This window comes from Hibiscus syriacus, unplaced genomic scaffold (genome assembly GCF_006381635.1).
Source record: "Hibiscus syriacus cultivar Baekdansim isolate YM2019G1 unplaced genomic scaffold, ASM638163v2 tig00113123_pilon, whole genome shotgun sequence".
Taxonomy (NCBI): domain Eukaryota; kingdom Viridiplantae; phylum Streptophyta; class Magnoliopsida; order Malvales; family Malvaceae; genus Hibiscus; species Hibiscus syriacus.
The window spans coordinates 2,106,886-2,122,004 of NW_024063443.1; the positions used below are offsets into that span (position 1 = coordinate 2,106,886).

At 35.1% G+C, this 15,119-nt stretch overlaps 2 protein-coding genes across 2 annotated transcripts; one reads left to right on the plus strand and one right to left on the minus strand.

Annotated features, from left to right (window-relative positions):
• Positions 1-96: 96 nt before the first annotated feature.
• On the minus strand, positions 97-4,652 carry LOC120185417 (T-complex protein 1 subunit alpha-like). The gene is made up of 17 exons (XM_039189640.1): positions 4,496-4,652; positions 4,336-4,400; positions 4,065-4,154; positions 3,880-3,966; positions 3,701-3,760; positions 3,550-3,600; positions 3,301-3,396; positions 2,914-2,979; positions 2,571-2,788; positions 2,287-2,383; positions 2,108-2,194; positions 1,610-1,744; positions 1,186-1,290; positions 815-943; positions 603-706; positions 433-523; positions 97-339 (listed from the first exon to the last, which is right to left on the minus strand). Exons 1-17 carry the CDS (start codon positions 4,566-4,568, stop codon positions 256-258), a joined length of 1,638 nt encoding a protein of 545 aa, XP_039045571.1. The 5' UTR covers positions 4,569-4,652; the 3' UTR covers positions 97-255.
• Positions 4,653-8,356: 3,704 nt separating this feature from the next.
• On the plus strand, positions 8,357-12,995 carry LOC120185422 (glycerol-3-phosphate phosphatase-like). Its single transcript, XM_039189642.1, is given in 8 exon segments — positions 8,357-8,496; positions 9,144-9,213; positions 9,320-9,479; positions 9,868-9,949; positions 11,738-11,958; positions 12,316-12,379; positions 12,670-12,784; positions 12,787-12,995. Coding segments are annotated over 8 exon segments (942 nt in total). The 5' UTR covers positions 8,357-8,403; the 3' UTR covers positions 12,924-12,995.
• The last annotated feature ends 2,124 nt before the right edge of the window (positions 12,996-15,119 follow it).

Consider the following 15,119-nt stretch of genomic DNA (forward strand, 5'->3'; position numbering starts at 1 on the left):
AATGATACAATTATTCTCAATTTTTGTGTAATTTCTTTATCAAAACCCCTTCTCCAATAAATTTAACATCAGTGCAGAGCCAAAAAGCATACAACCAAAATAAAAAGGAAGGTGGTCTTTGAATCGCTGAACAAAAACAAACATAAGTTCATTCTAATACCAGCAACATGAATAAAAAGCAAAAACATCAAAATAATCACATCTCAATCCTTTGTATTACCTACAAACATGATTGTTAACAAGATTCCATCTCCCCTACTCTTCATTCTGACTTTCGTCTTTGACAAGCTTAATCATATCATCGATTCGAAGAATAGTTATGGCTGCTTCCGTTGCAAACTGGCAAAACATTATTTTAGGAATCATATGAGCAGATTGCTCTCAATGTTGGATAACATATTCAAACAAAAACTGCTGAATTACTGCAATAACCTGAAGAATCTTCACTTTGCTCATCGTGGGCTCGATGACCCCTGATTCTAAGTTGTTTCGAACGGTTCCATTCAAGAGGTCCAAGCCCATGCTGAAAATTGAAAAGATGATATTATCTAATATTTTCATTTATAAAATTACTCTCGTTCATCATAAAATGCCGTGTATACCTTGAAAAATGTTTCTTATCAGCCTTGGTTTGAGCAGTGTGGTGGTAAGCCCGAAGTTTTGCAACTAATTCAGTGGAATCCTTTGCGGCATTGACTGCAAGGACCTGTGCATGTCGACATGAATATTTACTTTTCATATAAGCAAGAAATGAAATGGGGTAACAAAAGATAAAAATTTCACAACTTGCTGCCTAGCTTAACACTAATGCTACCTTCGGTATAATTAATAGAGCTTCGGCAAACTCTGCAATTGCCAACTGTTCACGTGATCCTAAAGTCGTCGCGAGATATTCCAAATAAACGGACAAGGCAGCTTCAACTGCACCTCCACCAGCTACTACCTAGGAGTGCCAACACCAGAATGAAAATCAGTGAGTAAATAATTACCTACCACATTATGACTATTGAAACGGACACCACTAACTATACATTCATAAGGGAAAAAATACCCACATTACAGTGAAGATGCTACTGCTGAATGTTCAAATTTTAACCATTGAAAATATATCAACCAGCTAAGCTCAATGAGACTATTCTCTCATTCATGCAAGTGTTGCATTGTGAAACTAAAAACAATCATTACCTTGTTGGACTCGAGAGTCCTTTTCACAATAGATAAAGCATCGTGTAGAGCTCTTTCCATCTCATCAAGCATATAGTCATTTGCTCCTCTTAGGATCAGGGAAACCTTGGAAATGATGAAAACAGGCATAAGGCTCATGTGATTATAAAAAAACAAGGTATAGCCAAGACGTGACAATCAATATACTAAGGTACATAACTTCAGAACTTTCTGTTTTTTAACATTTTGAAAAATAACAGTAACCTAACAACACAGAGCTGTCTTTTGGTTTCCACAACAATGAAGATCATCTCATATCACAGTAGCCCAAGGTTTGTTTTCAAGATATAAGAGGAGAAAGGGGAGAGATATCTGAATGATAATGAACTGAGGATAGAATTTTAAAGGAATCAAGAATCTGAAGTTAGATAACAAAAATTAATACCGCACTGGTACTCTTGGTCCCTTTAATCATAACAACGTCATCATCAGCAATGCGCTCCTCTACAACTTCATCAGCATATCCAAGAAGCGATGAATCAAAAGTTTCTTCACCCTCCATATCGGCAAAGGTTGAAACCTACATATCCATCAATGGTGAATAACATTATAAGACAAAAGCTTTTACTAGACCTTTCAAACTATGACAAGCTAAGACAAGTAGCATCAAAAATTCTTTTCTCACTTCAAAAAGAAAAAAAAAACAGAGAAAGAGAAGACAACGATGATAAACAACAAAGTTACAAACGATGCAACCCTGAATAAAAGGATATTCCAATTAGTTCAAATTAACAGAATTAAGTTCCAGAAGAATACAGTCGTTCATATCAAAGGGATTGATTATCAATCATAACCTTCAATCAATTCAACGACAAACAGAAAATGAATACGAGTTATAATGAAGCACGAAGCTTTAGATGGTTGACATAAAGTAAGAATGTACCATGGTCGCACCAGTTGCCTTAGCAACATGGCGCATATCTTCTTTTCGGACACGTCTCACAGCAACAGCTCCCGCCTCAACAAAATACTGAAAAAGCAACAAATAATTTAGGAAAATATTAAAAAATTAAAAACAATCCAGTAACCAGTTGCATAAAACAAAATACGAAAGAAACTTGCCTTGAGTGCCATGTCATCAATCCCTTTCGTAGTCAGGACAACATTGGCTCCAGCTTTCAAAAGTTTATCAATACGTTCTTTCGTCATATCAGCTTCTCTGTTGAGATATAGATATCATCAGTACCACATTTAATGTTTACGAATGTCTATTTTAACATTTACCCAAAGCAAGCTCTAGATAATATGATGAAGTTCTACATATTTCAGACACAAAAAAAGGGAAGCTTCAATCAAGCAATGCAAATTGTAACCACAAACAAGTTAACAGCATTATGACTTGTCACCTTTGAAGAATTTTCTCAAGCTCCCTAGGATCAGTAACCAACACTTGGACTCCCAACTGCATTTTTGTCTTCTGAAGATTAAAATCAAGACAGGCAATCTTGGCAGGGGAAACTCTTAAGGGCATTCCTTGTGCAGCACGGCCAGTGTTCAAAGCATAACCATTCAGTAGGTAACTATCTCTGGCACTTTTTCCATGTGCTTTTAAAACATTAATTCCCTGGAATATGAAGAAGAAGAGTAATGACTTAAACAACTAAATGAAACTCTAATTATAGATATTGGTAGGATCTCAACATAAGCTCATACAAGGACAGCTAGTAAGATATGTTTCAAAATACCTACCTTAATTGGGTATCTGACTTCTCCTCGTGCATTGGTCATCTTTACTGCGAGAACTGCTTCTACAACCTATACATGACAAAATCAAGACATGAGCTAAACAGGGATCCTTACCAGGGCTTGACACCTTACATCTCATAAAAGATAGGAAAGAAAACATAATGACTTGAATAAGATATGATATAGCAAAAAAAAATTAAAAAGAATCATTAGTGAATAAACCAGAAATCATTGCAGAAAAAAGGTTGAATGAAGTTAAAGATACATGTTTTAAGGGTGAAAATGAATTAAGTGGGTCAAATAGGACACATAAAAATATCGGTTAAAGTATGCTCCACATGGCAGAGAGTCAAAAAATAATATATTACTTAGTTGGGAAAATAATCATACCAAATTAGCAAAGAAGTCACTGTCACCAGCTATGAGCTTCGAAGACATACTTGTCTTGGCACAGTTTATTAGAGAATCCTTCCCAAGCTTCTCAACCTAGTAAAGAAAACAAAGGATGATAAGGGAAGACAACATATATAGAACCAAAAAAGAAACTGCAGGATTCATTCAGTTTCAAAAAGTTCAAATTTCACGTTATTTGAGTTCATATTCATTCACTTGTCAACAAGTTCTCAGAAAGCCGCTTACTTTCACTGACAACTTCTCTTCAACATATTTGCATGCTTCCCTCATAGCAAGCTGAGCAAACAAAAGACCCAAAAACATGTTAAATTCTGATACATGATATATTATTAACAAAAAGAAGGTGGCCATGCTAAAGGGGGTGAAAGTGACTCACTCTGAAGCCGCTAATTATAGATGTTGGGTGAATTTTATTCCTAACCAGATCGTTTGCCCTCTGTTGAATTGCAAGCAAATCACACATTATCAAATAAGAACGATTCTTAAAATACAAATCACACTAAAATGGCTATTTTATGCATGGATCAAATCCTGTAAAGAAACTTACGCAATTACCTTAAGAAATTCTCCAGCTACAATAACAACCGAGGTTGTTCCATCACCAACTTCTCGATCTTGAAGCTCAGCCAATTCTACAAGTACCTGCCACCACAAAGGAGATTAAAAATATACTACAACGTGTAGTAGTATTGCAACGACAGAAATCTAATAGTAATATGCAAAATACACTGTTTATCAACCTTGGCAGCGGGATGCTCAACTTCTAGCATCTTAAGAATCGTAGCACCATCATTTGTAATCGTTACATCACCAATGTCATCAACAAGCATCTGAAAACAATCAAACCAAAAAAAAGAAAACATTACAGAAAATGAAACATCATTAGTACCACCTCGAAACTGATGATTCATTTTTTTAAAATAATTCTTCTAAAAACAGCAAACGGAGACGAGACCAAATCGATAACAAATGAGGTTTAATTGGTAGAAAAACAGAGACTAAGGGAGACACCTTGTCGAGTCCAACCGGGCCAAGTGAGGATTTAACAATGTTGGCAACAGCTTGACACGCCATCACTTTTGAATAGTCCCAGAGAAGGAAAAAAGAAAATAAGTATTTGTTAATAAATGAAGCACGGAAGGGAAATGGAGGGGAGTGAGAGAAAGGTTACCGTTTTGAGTGCGAACATCCTGACCAGATTGGCGCTCGCCGAGAATATCTGGAGCTTGAGCTGCAATCGCCATTTACGGTTACGAAAAAGATATTGGAAATGAATCCCAATATCGGGATCTAAAGTTGGGGAAGGCGGGGGATTTGGAGTAGTAGAAGGAGAGTTAAAGAAGAGGGAAGTGAGTCGAGAATGTTCAAAATCGTTAGGGCTCTGCACTTCCTACTTTTATTATCTTTGATTGTTTAATTGTTATGCCCAATGGCCGAAGCTATTCGCCTAAGCCCGTATTTGGGAACTATTCTCCTTACTTCAAAGGCCCAATCCAGCACTCCTAAGCCGTTTAAAAAACAAACCTTTCTTTCCTCTATTTTTTTCTCTCGAAGAAAACATATAAATATGTGTCATTTAAAGGTTTTTTAACGGTATCATATGCCAATGAAATATTAAGCGATAAAATAATTTTAAACACTTAAAATTAACTTAATGTTTTTTCAGCGCATATTAAAAATAATTTTAATTTGAGTTGATTTCAGTCATTTTTATACATCAAGTCAACTTTTTACAGTCCTACTTAAAATTAACTTAGGTGACGTTTGGTTGGAGGGAATTGAAATTTGATCATACTACCCTCATCAGTCATTTGGTAATTTATTCATATATTGAATAAAAATATTTTTTTATTATTTCGGGTCGGGTCGGGTTTCTAATTCATATATTCGGGTCGGGTCGGATGAAACTTTATTTTGTTCGGGTCGGTTTTTTTTAATTGTGATATTCGGGTCGGGTCGGGTTCGGGTTTAAGGTGAAAAAAACCGGACCGACCCGAAAATATATATAATTCGGGTCGGGTGGGATTAAGTTACTGTTTTTATTAAATAAAAATATTTTTTTATTATTTCGGGTCGGGTCGGGTCGGATGAAACTTTATTTTGTTCGGGTCGGGGTTTTTTTAAGTGTGATATTCGGGTCAGGTCAAGTTGGGTTCGGGTTTAGGGTGAAAAAAACGGGACCGAACCGAAAAATATATATAATTTTACCTTATATATTTACGAATAATTACAATAATACCCCTCTATATATAATTTTTTTCAATTAAGTCAATGTTTTTATTGAATAATTTTTTTTTATTATTTTGGTAACTAATTAACATACTCCGATTGGAATGTATCGAAATATTGCTCTATCTTTTGGTAACTTATTAACATATTTTGATTGCGATGATTTTAACTTATAATGTTTATTAACATGATTTTTATAATTTATTGAAATGAATAATCAACCAATAAAATGAAAATTTAATATTTTTTAATTTTTTATAATATATTATTACATATAAGTTGTAAAATAAACTAAAATAAAGCAAAAAAAAAGAATGGTGATTTTGTCATTTTACATTACTGAAATCAAATTTATCTAACATGTCTGAGAACCAAACAGAATATGGAATTAGATTCTAATTTCATTTCTTGCCAACCAAATAGAATATGGAATTGGATTCTAATTCTTACAGATTCTAATTCCTTCACATATTTCAATTCCCTCATAGATATTCCAGCGAACCAAACTCCACTTAAAGTATGATTTGAGTACTTCTACCTAAATCCCTTTTTTGTACAGTGAAGAAAATGAGATAATGTGAAGGGCAAAACAATAGTAGAGCTAAAAGTTGAGGATAAACAATACTAACGTAAAACTGAGAACATGATTAAAGTATTTTTTAAGACGTTTTACCTTTAAATTTTAAATTATTATTTAATTTGTCCCATATCGTTAACTATGTTAAAAATATTGATGAATTACATGTTTAGTCAACTATTTCAGTGGTTATGTTTTGGACACTTAATTATTATTTTTTTTCAAAATCATCATTTAATATGTTAAAATTTATTCCAATCATCGAATGATTTAATCATGTCAAACCTTTAATAATGTGGGGTGGACTTGGGTTTCATGTAGAGAGAGAGAGAGTGTGTGTGTGTGAGAGAGAGAGTTCTCACAAGAGAGGAGTTGTTAATTAAATAAGCAGCAGAATTAATAATAGAGTTTGTTAGTATAGAAGGCTGCCGTGTATTTTCCGGTTGTTAGTGACGACGGTGCTGATCTACAAAACGATGTCTCGCTTTTCATATCACTGCCACTATGGCAATTGGCAAACATTTGCCACTACTGTTCGCACAGACATTTTCAGGTTCCAGACTCAAATATCTTTCCATCCATCGGTCTCCCTTTTGCGTACCACATTGTTTATCAAGTGCCTCCCCAACTGGTTTTGAGGATGGCTGAGTTGCCCCTTTGGGATGATGACTGGAGAGTGGAAGAACAAATGAACTGTCACTGTACTTTTGGCGATATGTAAGTCAGACAACAACTCATCTGCAGTTCAATTAGAGATTATTTATATTAAAAATTCATATTAATTGCTTACCTCCTCAATTCTAAATCTCACGATTAACTGAGCCTATTTCTGTTAGTCGATATCAAGCTTATATTTATGCCGAGTTTCAAGAATCCTAGCCTAAACTTTCAATTTTTTTTAAAAAATCATACCTAACGTTTAGTTTTCGTTTCATTTTAGTACCGCTGATAAAAATTTAACATGTTTAGTACCTAAACTATCAGCTTTGGTCCATTTTAACACTTAAACTTTCAAAAAAAAAATAAAAAAAACTTAACATTATATTTTGAATGAATTACTAAAATGAAATAAAAACTAAAATTTAGGTATGGTTTTAAAAAAAAATGAAAGTTTATGAATTAAAACGGACTAAAATTGATAGTTTAGGTACTAAATGTATAATTTACCCTAAATTTTAATATATTTAGTGATGATTAAAAAAATACTTGGGTGATCAAAACATAACCAAAAAATAATTTAGTGACTAAATATATAATTTACTCTTACTATTTTAATGATTTAAATTTTCAGGACAAAACGTCTCAAAAAATATTTTAAGGGATAAATTGGTAAAAATAGTATACTTCATAGGGTAATGGTGCATTTAAGTTTTTTTTAAGGGTAAAATATAAAATAAGTGTTCAAACTATAGTGTTTTTCACGAATAGGTGCTTAAAATATTTTTTTTAAATGATCCTAGTTCTTATTGTTACAAACATTACCACTTTAGATGTCCGGGTCGTCAGCGAAGTTAATTTCTTCCGTTAAGTGAGAAGTGTCATAATCCGGTAAATTTTAAATTTAGTTTTTTAAATATTAAAAAATTATTATATTTATTAAAAAAATCCTAATTTCTCTTAAATTATAAGAGTTCCAAAATCCCTAAAACCCATAAATCCTAACCCTAACCCACCAGTGTCGACCTTTCCGGCCACGACCACCGCCTCCAATGTAGTCTCTGTCATCCTCATAGTCATACGTTGTCGTCCATTGACCGTCGGAATCGCGATTTTCATCATAAGGTTTGCGGGGTATAAAACGTCGATTTGTCGTTGATCGGTCATCAATCGATCACAATATCATAGGGGTTGTGGTTGTCGGGGGAGGTGAGGTCGAGTGAAGCTTCGTCGACGGCAAAAGATTGCAGTTTTAGGGGGTTGAAATGAAGGTTTTCAAAGTTTTATGGTAAAATTTTAAAATTTATGCTTTTTAGATATAATTTTAATTTTGAAATTTTAAATAATTTTTTTAAAATTATCGGATTGTGACATGTGTTAGTTAATAGGTAAAATTAATTTCGTTGATGGCCCGGACATCTAACATGGTAACGTTTGTAACGTTAGACACTGAAATCATTTAAAAAATAGTTTAAATACCTATTTGTGAAAAGTGCTAGTTTTGTTACTTATTTGAGAATTAAACCAAAAAAACTTTGATAAACGATCGAAGTTTTCGCCATAGAGTGCAAATCGTTGACAAAACTCGGATTGAAAAGATAGGAAACAAGAGGAAAATGATGGCCAAATGCTCTATTGCTCCATCAACTGAACCTCTGTTTCAGACCTTCAATGGCCTTCAACAACTTGCCGAAACGCGTCGTTTCAATGTACTCAAATGATAGTCAATTTCTCTGCTCCTCCCCTCCCAATATGTATTTTCAGTTCTAGTCAATCGAAGTTGCGTTTAGCTAATCAAAGTTTTAATTTTAGTTGTAATTTGGACAATTGAATTATTTCATATAGGTTTTTAGCCTTGACTGTAACTTCTGAATAATTTGATTTCCCGTTTTGTTTAAGGCTTCTATTTCAAATTTCAATGGAACTCAAATGCTAATTGCCCTTTTCTTTTGGACATGAAAAACTAAAAATGCTCTTTGGAGGCGAAATCAAACTGGGGTTTTCGAGAATTTGTAATGTTAAAGTTTGAACTTTCATTGTAAATTTATGCTTTGGAATCAAAAGTCTGAATTAGCAATCTTAATTATCAGGGAAGAAAAATTATCTGGTTTGGATGTCAAGCAAATCACTTAGTTGGGACGATTTCTTTTGAGGGACATGATACCCGTATCAACAATACACTTAGAGCTAGCCACTGACTGTTTCCATTCATTAGCGTGCTGATACGAGCGTTTCTAATTAACTGAGTAGTGTATAAATGTAGGTAGTTATTCCATCCTTGAACGTATTTTTGGGTACTAATACATACTTCTGTTAACACATTTGTTGCTTTTGGATACTTTGGTGTCATTTACAGGCTTGGCTGTTGGATCAATTTGGAGTCCTTCATGATGGCAAACAACCTTACCCAGGAGCAATTTCGACATGTATGTTTTCATTTGTGAGTTGTAGCATTTTGGTTATATTTTCTTTACCAATATACCGGATATGGATCCATTTTTCCTTAAAAGATACAATCCTTATGGCTGACAGTAGAAAAGCTGGCAAGCACTGGTGCCAAGATGGTGATCATAAGTAATTCTTCAAGACGTGCATCAACAACAATAGAGAAATTGAAGAAGCTAGGCTTTAATCCTTCTCTCTTTGTGGGAGCCATCGCAAGTGGAGAATTAACGCATCAGTACTTGCAAAGGTTTGCCCTTACATATCTTATTCTTATGTATGGAGAAATCCCCAACATCTATAACACTACTTTTGTTTTTTGTGTTTTTTTTTTTTATGAATTCATTGTGCATTAGATTAGTAGGACCAAATTTGTTGTAATGCAAAATGCATACACCTGTTCAGTTCCATGCAATGTTCTAATATCAATAAAGGTTTCCTCTTTTACAGATTTTTATTTAAAAAGGAAAAAGAAAAGAAACTAGACAATCTTTTTTTAACCTTAAAGTCCAATTATGTCTATGGATTTTCCACACGTGCCTCCTTATGGTTATAGTATACTGCTTTTATTTGAATTTTTACTTCCGTAAGCTTGTAACATACATTTCAAGAGTTTATCCGTATTCTATTCCATCCAGGAGAGACAATTCCTGGTTTGCTGCTCTTGGAAGGTCTTGCATTCATACGACCTGGAGTGATAGGGGTGCTATATCTCTTGAGGTATCCAAACTGTTTTGAGTGCTTCGTAGTTGTTCCTTCTTCCTATTTATGGTTTTATTCGAAGAGCATCCCCAGTTTAAGAAACCTTATGTAACTTCTCTCTCTCTCTCTCTTCCCCCCATTTAAAAGTTGTAGTGTAAAGATGACATATTCCTAATTCATGCTCCATTACTTTCTAATAAACATCCTATATGCCTTGTAAACTAAAAGTCTACTTTCTGACTTGAGGATATGTCTGTAATTGTCATATGCATATTATCAAATTGAATACAAAAACATGTTAGCTGCTGCAATCCCCTATAAGTACACATTTTTTTCTATTGCTACATCTTCTAATTAGCTTCTAGGGTAAACTAGGCGTTTAATACCTAAACTATCCGTTTTAGTACCTAAACTTTCAATTTTTTCAAAATCATACCTAACGTTTAGTTTTTGTTTCATTTTACTATCCTGTTATAAACTTAACATTAAGTTTTGAAAAAAATTGAAAGTTTAAGTACTAAAACGGACCAAAACTGATAATTTAGGTACTAAACGCGTAAAGTTTTTAACGACGGGTACTAAAATGAAACAAAAACTAAACGTTAGATATTATTTTTGAAGAAAATTGAAAGTTTAGGTACTAAAACAGATCAAAACTGATAATTTAGGTACTAAAGACGTTAGTTATCCTAGCTTCTTATATAATCAAGCCAAAATTCCGTATTTGATTGACAATAGCCGTGGGCTATGAAAGAGACTTTGCAAGATGTGTAAACTGTTTCAACTTTAGAATGAAATGAATGCTTTTGTGCTACTAACTGATCGAAGAAGATTAGAAAATTTACCTGCTTAAAGCTTAGGATTTATATTTGAAGAATGTTAATAAGATAAGCATAAAATCCCTAATAAATTAGTTAAAAGAATGAAGATATGATCATATTGGCCATAGTTGAGGCCCATTCCTGCTAAATGAAAACTGCCAAAACGCTGTTAGGTTTCAAAAAGCAAATGATTACTTTTTTAAGAACCTGCTCACTGTCAAAACATATCGCGATGGACTGAAGGACTTCTTTATTGTTAAAGAACTATAACTTCAGCCGTTGGCTTTCAGAGGGGATTATACACTTAGTCCATCCATTGACGTGCCAGTCAAACACTTTTACCCTCTCCATTGCTTTACTAGTTATCAGGACAGAACCAGAATTAAATATTGACAGGGACCGAAATATTGGACTATTTAAAAAAAATATAAAGACTTATTAAGTATTTAAACTCAAAATTCAGCATTAACTAAGCAACCTTCGTGATTAAGGAATTATTGTTATCCTTAAGTTCTCAAGTTCGAGAATTGCTCATGTGAGGGTATGAGCGTTCATTGTTAAATAGTTGAGAGTCTTTGTACATATATTACATTGATTAATCCTAGATTTATAAAAAAAAAACAAAATTCACAAGATAACACTTAATTTGTATAATATTAAGACTTACAATGACCTAAATTGTTATTAGATCAAAAATTTTGAGAACACGAGTTATCCTTCTTTAGTTCAGTCCTACTTGATTAAATATTTAATAAATATTTATATTTTTTAATTTAAATGTTTATATTTTTTTAATTTAAATATTTATTTTTTTACATGAACCAAAATACTATTAGATCAAAATTATATCAAATATACAAATTTAACAGCGCCCGGGCCCCTTTGGGCCCTCACTATGCTCCGCCCCTGCTAGTTATATTCAAACTTCGTATCTGGCCAGCGTGATTGAATTAGCATGTCATGATATATCAATTTATTCTTGTAGGGTTTGGGCTTACAAGTTGTTGAGAATGTTGAAGAAGCTGATTTTATCTTGGCGCATGGCACTGAAGCTTTAGGTCTTCCTTCAGGTTTGGTACTTTCAATTAGTCTCGAGGGTCCTGAGAAGATATTGGAGTGTTGTGCAACTAAAAAGATTCCAATGGTGGTAGCTAACCCAGACTTTGTGACTGTCGAAACTAGAGCTTCCAGTATCATGCCTGGTAAGTAGTAAAGATTTACTCTATAGCAAAATTGGGTTGAAGAACAACAACAATAATTTTAAATCACAATTATAGTTGCACTATGGGAACCAAAAACAATTCATCGGTAACTTAGAAGCAGACAATCATCTTCAGCTCCTTTCAAATAGATGTTGTTTGTATTAGCATGTCAATATCTCCTTTCTAATTATGTTTATGACATTTGAGTTGTTTTTCTGATCTCCTCATCTAGTTCTGTTTATGCCCCTGAATTTCTTGGTTGGAACTATTTAACTTTACTAGCATGTTGCGAGAAATGAAATTCCTTCACTGTGATGCATGAAAGATTCTTTGCAGTTAAAATATGTTGGTTTGTGTTAAGTACCTTAGCCGCCAAATATGAAAATCTTGGTGGTGAAGTGAAATGGATGGGGAAACCAGATAAGGTGATATGATCATTTTGTTCTTTATACTTGATAATTATTTCTTCCTTAAATCGAGGGCCACTCATGATCTTGCCATTTCTTTGCTCTATTAAACAGTCATGCAAGTTTAATCTACCGACCATAATCATTTACATAATATGTTTTCTTGCGGTTGTCATGGGATGTCGTTATCCGGTTGCTTTACTTTCCTAATCTTTTGTTCAACCTTATTTCTTCAATTGTTTCTGTTTCCACTTAAAGCACATCAATGGCACTGTAATTTTTATTTACACCTGTTGGTTCTTTTTCAGATAATATATGAATCAGCCATGGCCATTGTTGGTGTAGAAGCCTCCAATTCTATTGCCGTCGGTGACTCTCTTCATCACGATATTAAGGGTGCAAATGCAGCCGGAATCCAGTCAGCATTATCGCTGGAGGGATCCATGCAACCGAACTTGGACTGGATAGTTTTGGACAAGTTGCAGATTCATCCTCTGTAAAGGCCCTTGCATCCAAATATGATGCATATCCGACAAACGTCCTTCCGGCTTTCAAATGGTAGAATTTATTCTGGGTATTTGCTCTCCATGTTTTGTAGTTTTCATTTATGAATTCATTTTGGTGTAAGATTTAGAGAACGAGGCCTCTTAAATGGTTTAAAGTTTAGTCTGCAATGCAAAGGGATGGACATCTGTTTCAAAGAAGGTTCTTTCTATAAATAAATAAGACAGCAGTGTTGCTTGATGAAGTTTTTGCATTAACTAAAGATCCTAAATGTGATAAATCAGAAAGCTTTGGATAGTGTTAGTTGGGAGTTTATATTGGTTGTTTTTGGATGCAATTGGGTTGCCGAGAGGATTTCGGGAATGGATAAGTGAGTGTTTGCTTAACTCTACTTCACGCTTCTCTATTGCGTTTAATGGTAGTCTTGTAGGTTATTTTTTAGGAGCGAGGGGGGTTTGTCAAGGTGACGCCAGATAGAATAGTGATTATCCTGTAGGCTAGCTCCGACAGACGATTCACAAGAGAAAAGCAGTCCACAAGCCGGACTGTTATAGTCAAAAATCGTCTTTATTCGAATTTTGCCAAAAATAGCAAAATCCCGAAAATCACTCTAAATTGAAATTCGAAATAAAATAAGCAATCTCCCAAAAATCCGGCCTAAATCGGATTTAAATTGACTTCCTAATTAACAATCGAAATATTACCATAAATAGTAAAAAATAACTAAATCTAGTGATCCGGAGGGGAAAACGACAGAATTTGAGGTTGAAAAAAAGGCCACATGGAGCATAGCTCAATGTGGAGAGCGTGCGCGTCGAAAAGAGATTTCCGGATTGGGATCTTATGCGCGATTTTGACACCTGTAACCAAAGTTATGGCCAAAAGACTGAAACATACTCAAAACGACACCAATGAGGAACATGTCACAATCAATTCCCGCCTTTGCGCTGATCTGCTAACTCATGGTATCTCAGCGCCATCAACGTGCAATCTGACAGCTCAACATCATCTGTCTCGGATCCCCCTGCATCACAAGGGGATCCTTTGTCCCCCTACCTATATGTGTTGGTTATGAATGTGCTAGCTCATATGTTGGATGTGGCTGCTAGTCGTGGTATTTTTCGGTACCATCCCAAGTGCGAGAAGATTGGTTTGACGCATTTGTGCTTCGCGGACGACTTATTGATTTTCTCTAAAGGTGCAGCTGATTCCAATGCGGGTATTCAGGCTGTTTTAGGTAGGTTCTATGAGATGTTGGGGCCGCGGTTGAATCCTTCGAAGTGTGATATGTTTACGGCTGGGGTTGGTGCTAATGGGTTACTGGACATGCAAAGAATTTCGGGATTCAGGCCTGGTGTGTTGCCTATGCGGTACTTGGGTGTTCCATTAGTCACAAGTAAGCTAACGGAGTCCGATTGCCAATCTTTTCTTAATAATATTAGTAGCAGGTTGGAGCAGTGGGCCAAGCATAGGTTGAGTTATAAGCTAACGGAGTCCGATTGCCAATCTTTGCTTAATAATATTAGTAGCAGGTTGGAGCAGTGGGCCAAGCATAGGTTGAGTTATGTGGGGGGGGGGGGGGCATTACAATTGATTCGCTTCGCTCAGTGTTACTTGGTGTATCGAATTTTTGGTGTCGACAACTTATCCTTCTAAAGAGCGTTATAACAGGATTGAGCAGCTTTGCTCTAGGTTTTTCTGGAAGAGTTGTGACTCTGCGGCCTCAGGGGCTAAGGTCCGGTGGCAGCGTGTTTGTATGCCTAAATCAAAGGGCGGACTGGGCATTAAAGATCTCGCTTGTTGGAATAAAACGTGTATTTTCCGATTGATGAAGAGTTTATTGGCTGATGAGGGGTCGTTATGGGTTACCTGGGTGAAAGCATATGTGATTAAGGAGAGGGATTTTTGGACTGTGGAGATAAAGCAATCAACTACCTGGAATTTTCGGAAGATTTTCTCGCTCCGAAATGAAGCCTTCTCCATCCGTGACGTTTTAAGTCGAGGAGATGTAGCTTTGAGGGATATTTGGGAAGAAGTGTGAAATAAGGAGGATAAGGTGGGGTTGCAGCGAATCATTTGGTTTCCGATGCATGTTCCTAAACATGCAGTGATCGCTTGGTTGGCTATTCTTAATAAGTTGGCAACAAGAGACCGGTTGTTGAAGATGGGATTATCTGTATGCGCTAGGTGATGTGGCAAATGAATCTCAAGACCATCTGTTCTTCGAATGCTCTTTCTCGCTTGATATCTGGAG

Coding starts and splice junctions, on each gene's coding strand:
- LOC120185417 (XM_039189640.1), bottom strand. CDS start 4,568: ATGGCGATTGCAGCTCAAGCTCCAGATATTCTCGGCGAGCGCCAATCT. Junction 2,980..3,300: donor GTGACTTCTTTGCTAATTTG/GTATGATTATTT, acceptor TGTCATGTATAG/GTTGTAGAAGCAGTTCTCGC. Junction 1,745..2,107: donor AGGCAACTGGTGCGACCATG/GTACATTCTTAC, acceptor ATGGATATGTAG/GTTTCAACCTTTGCCGATAT.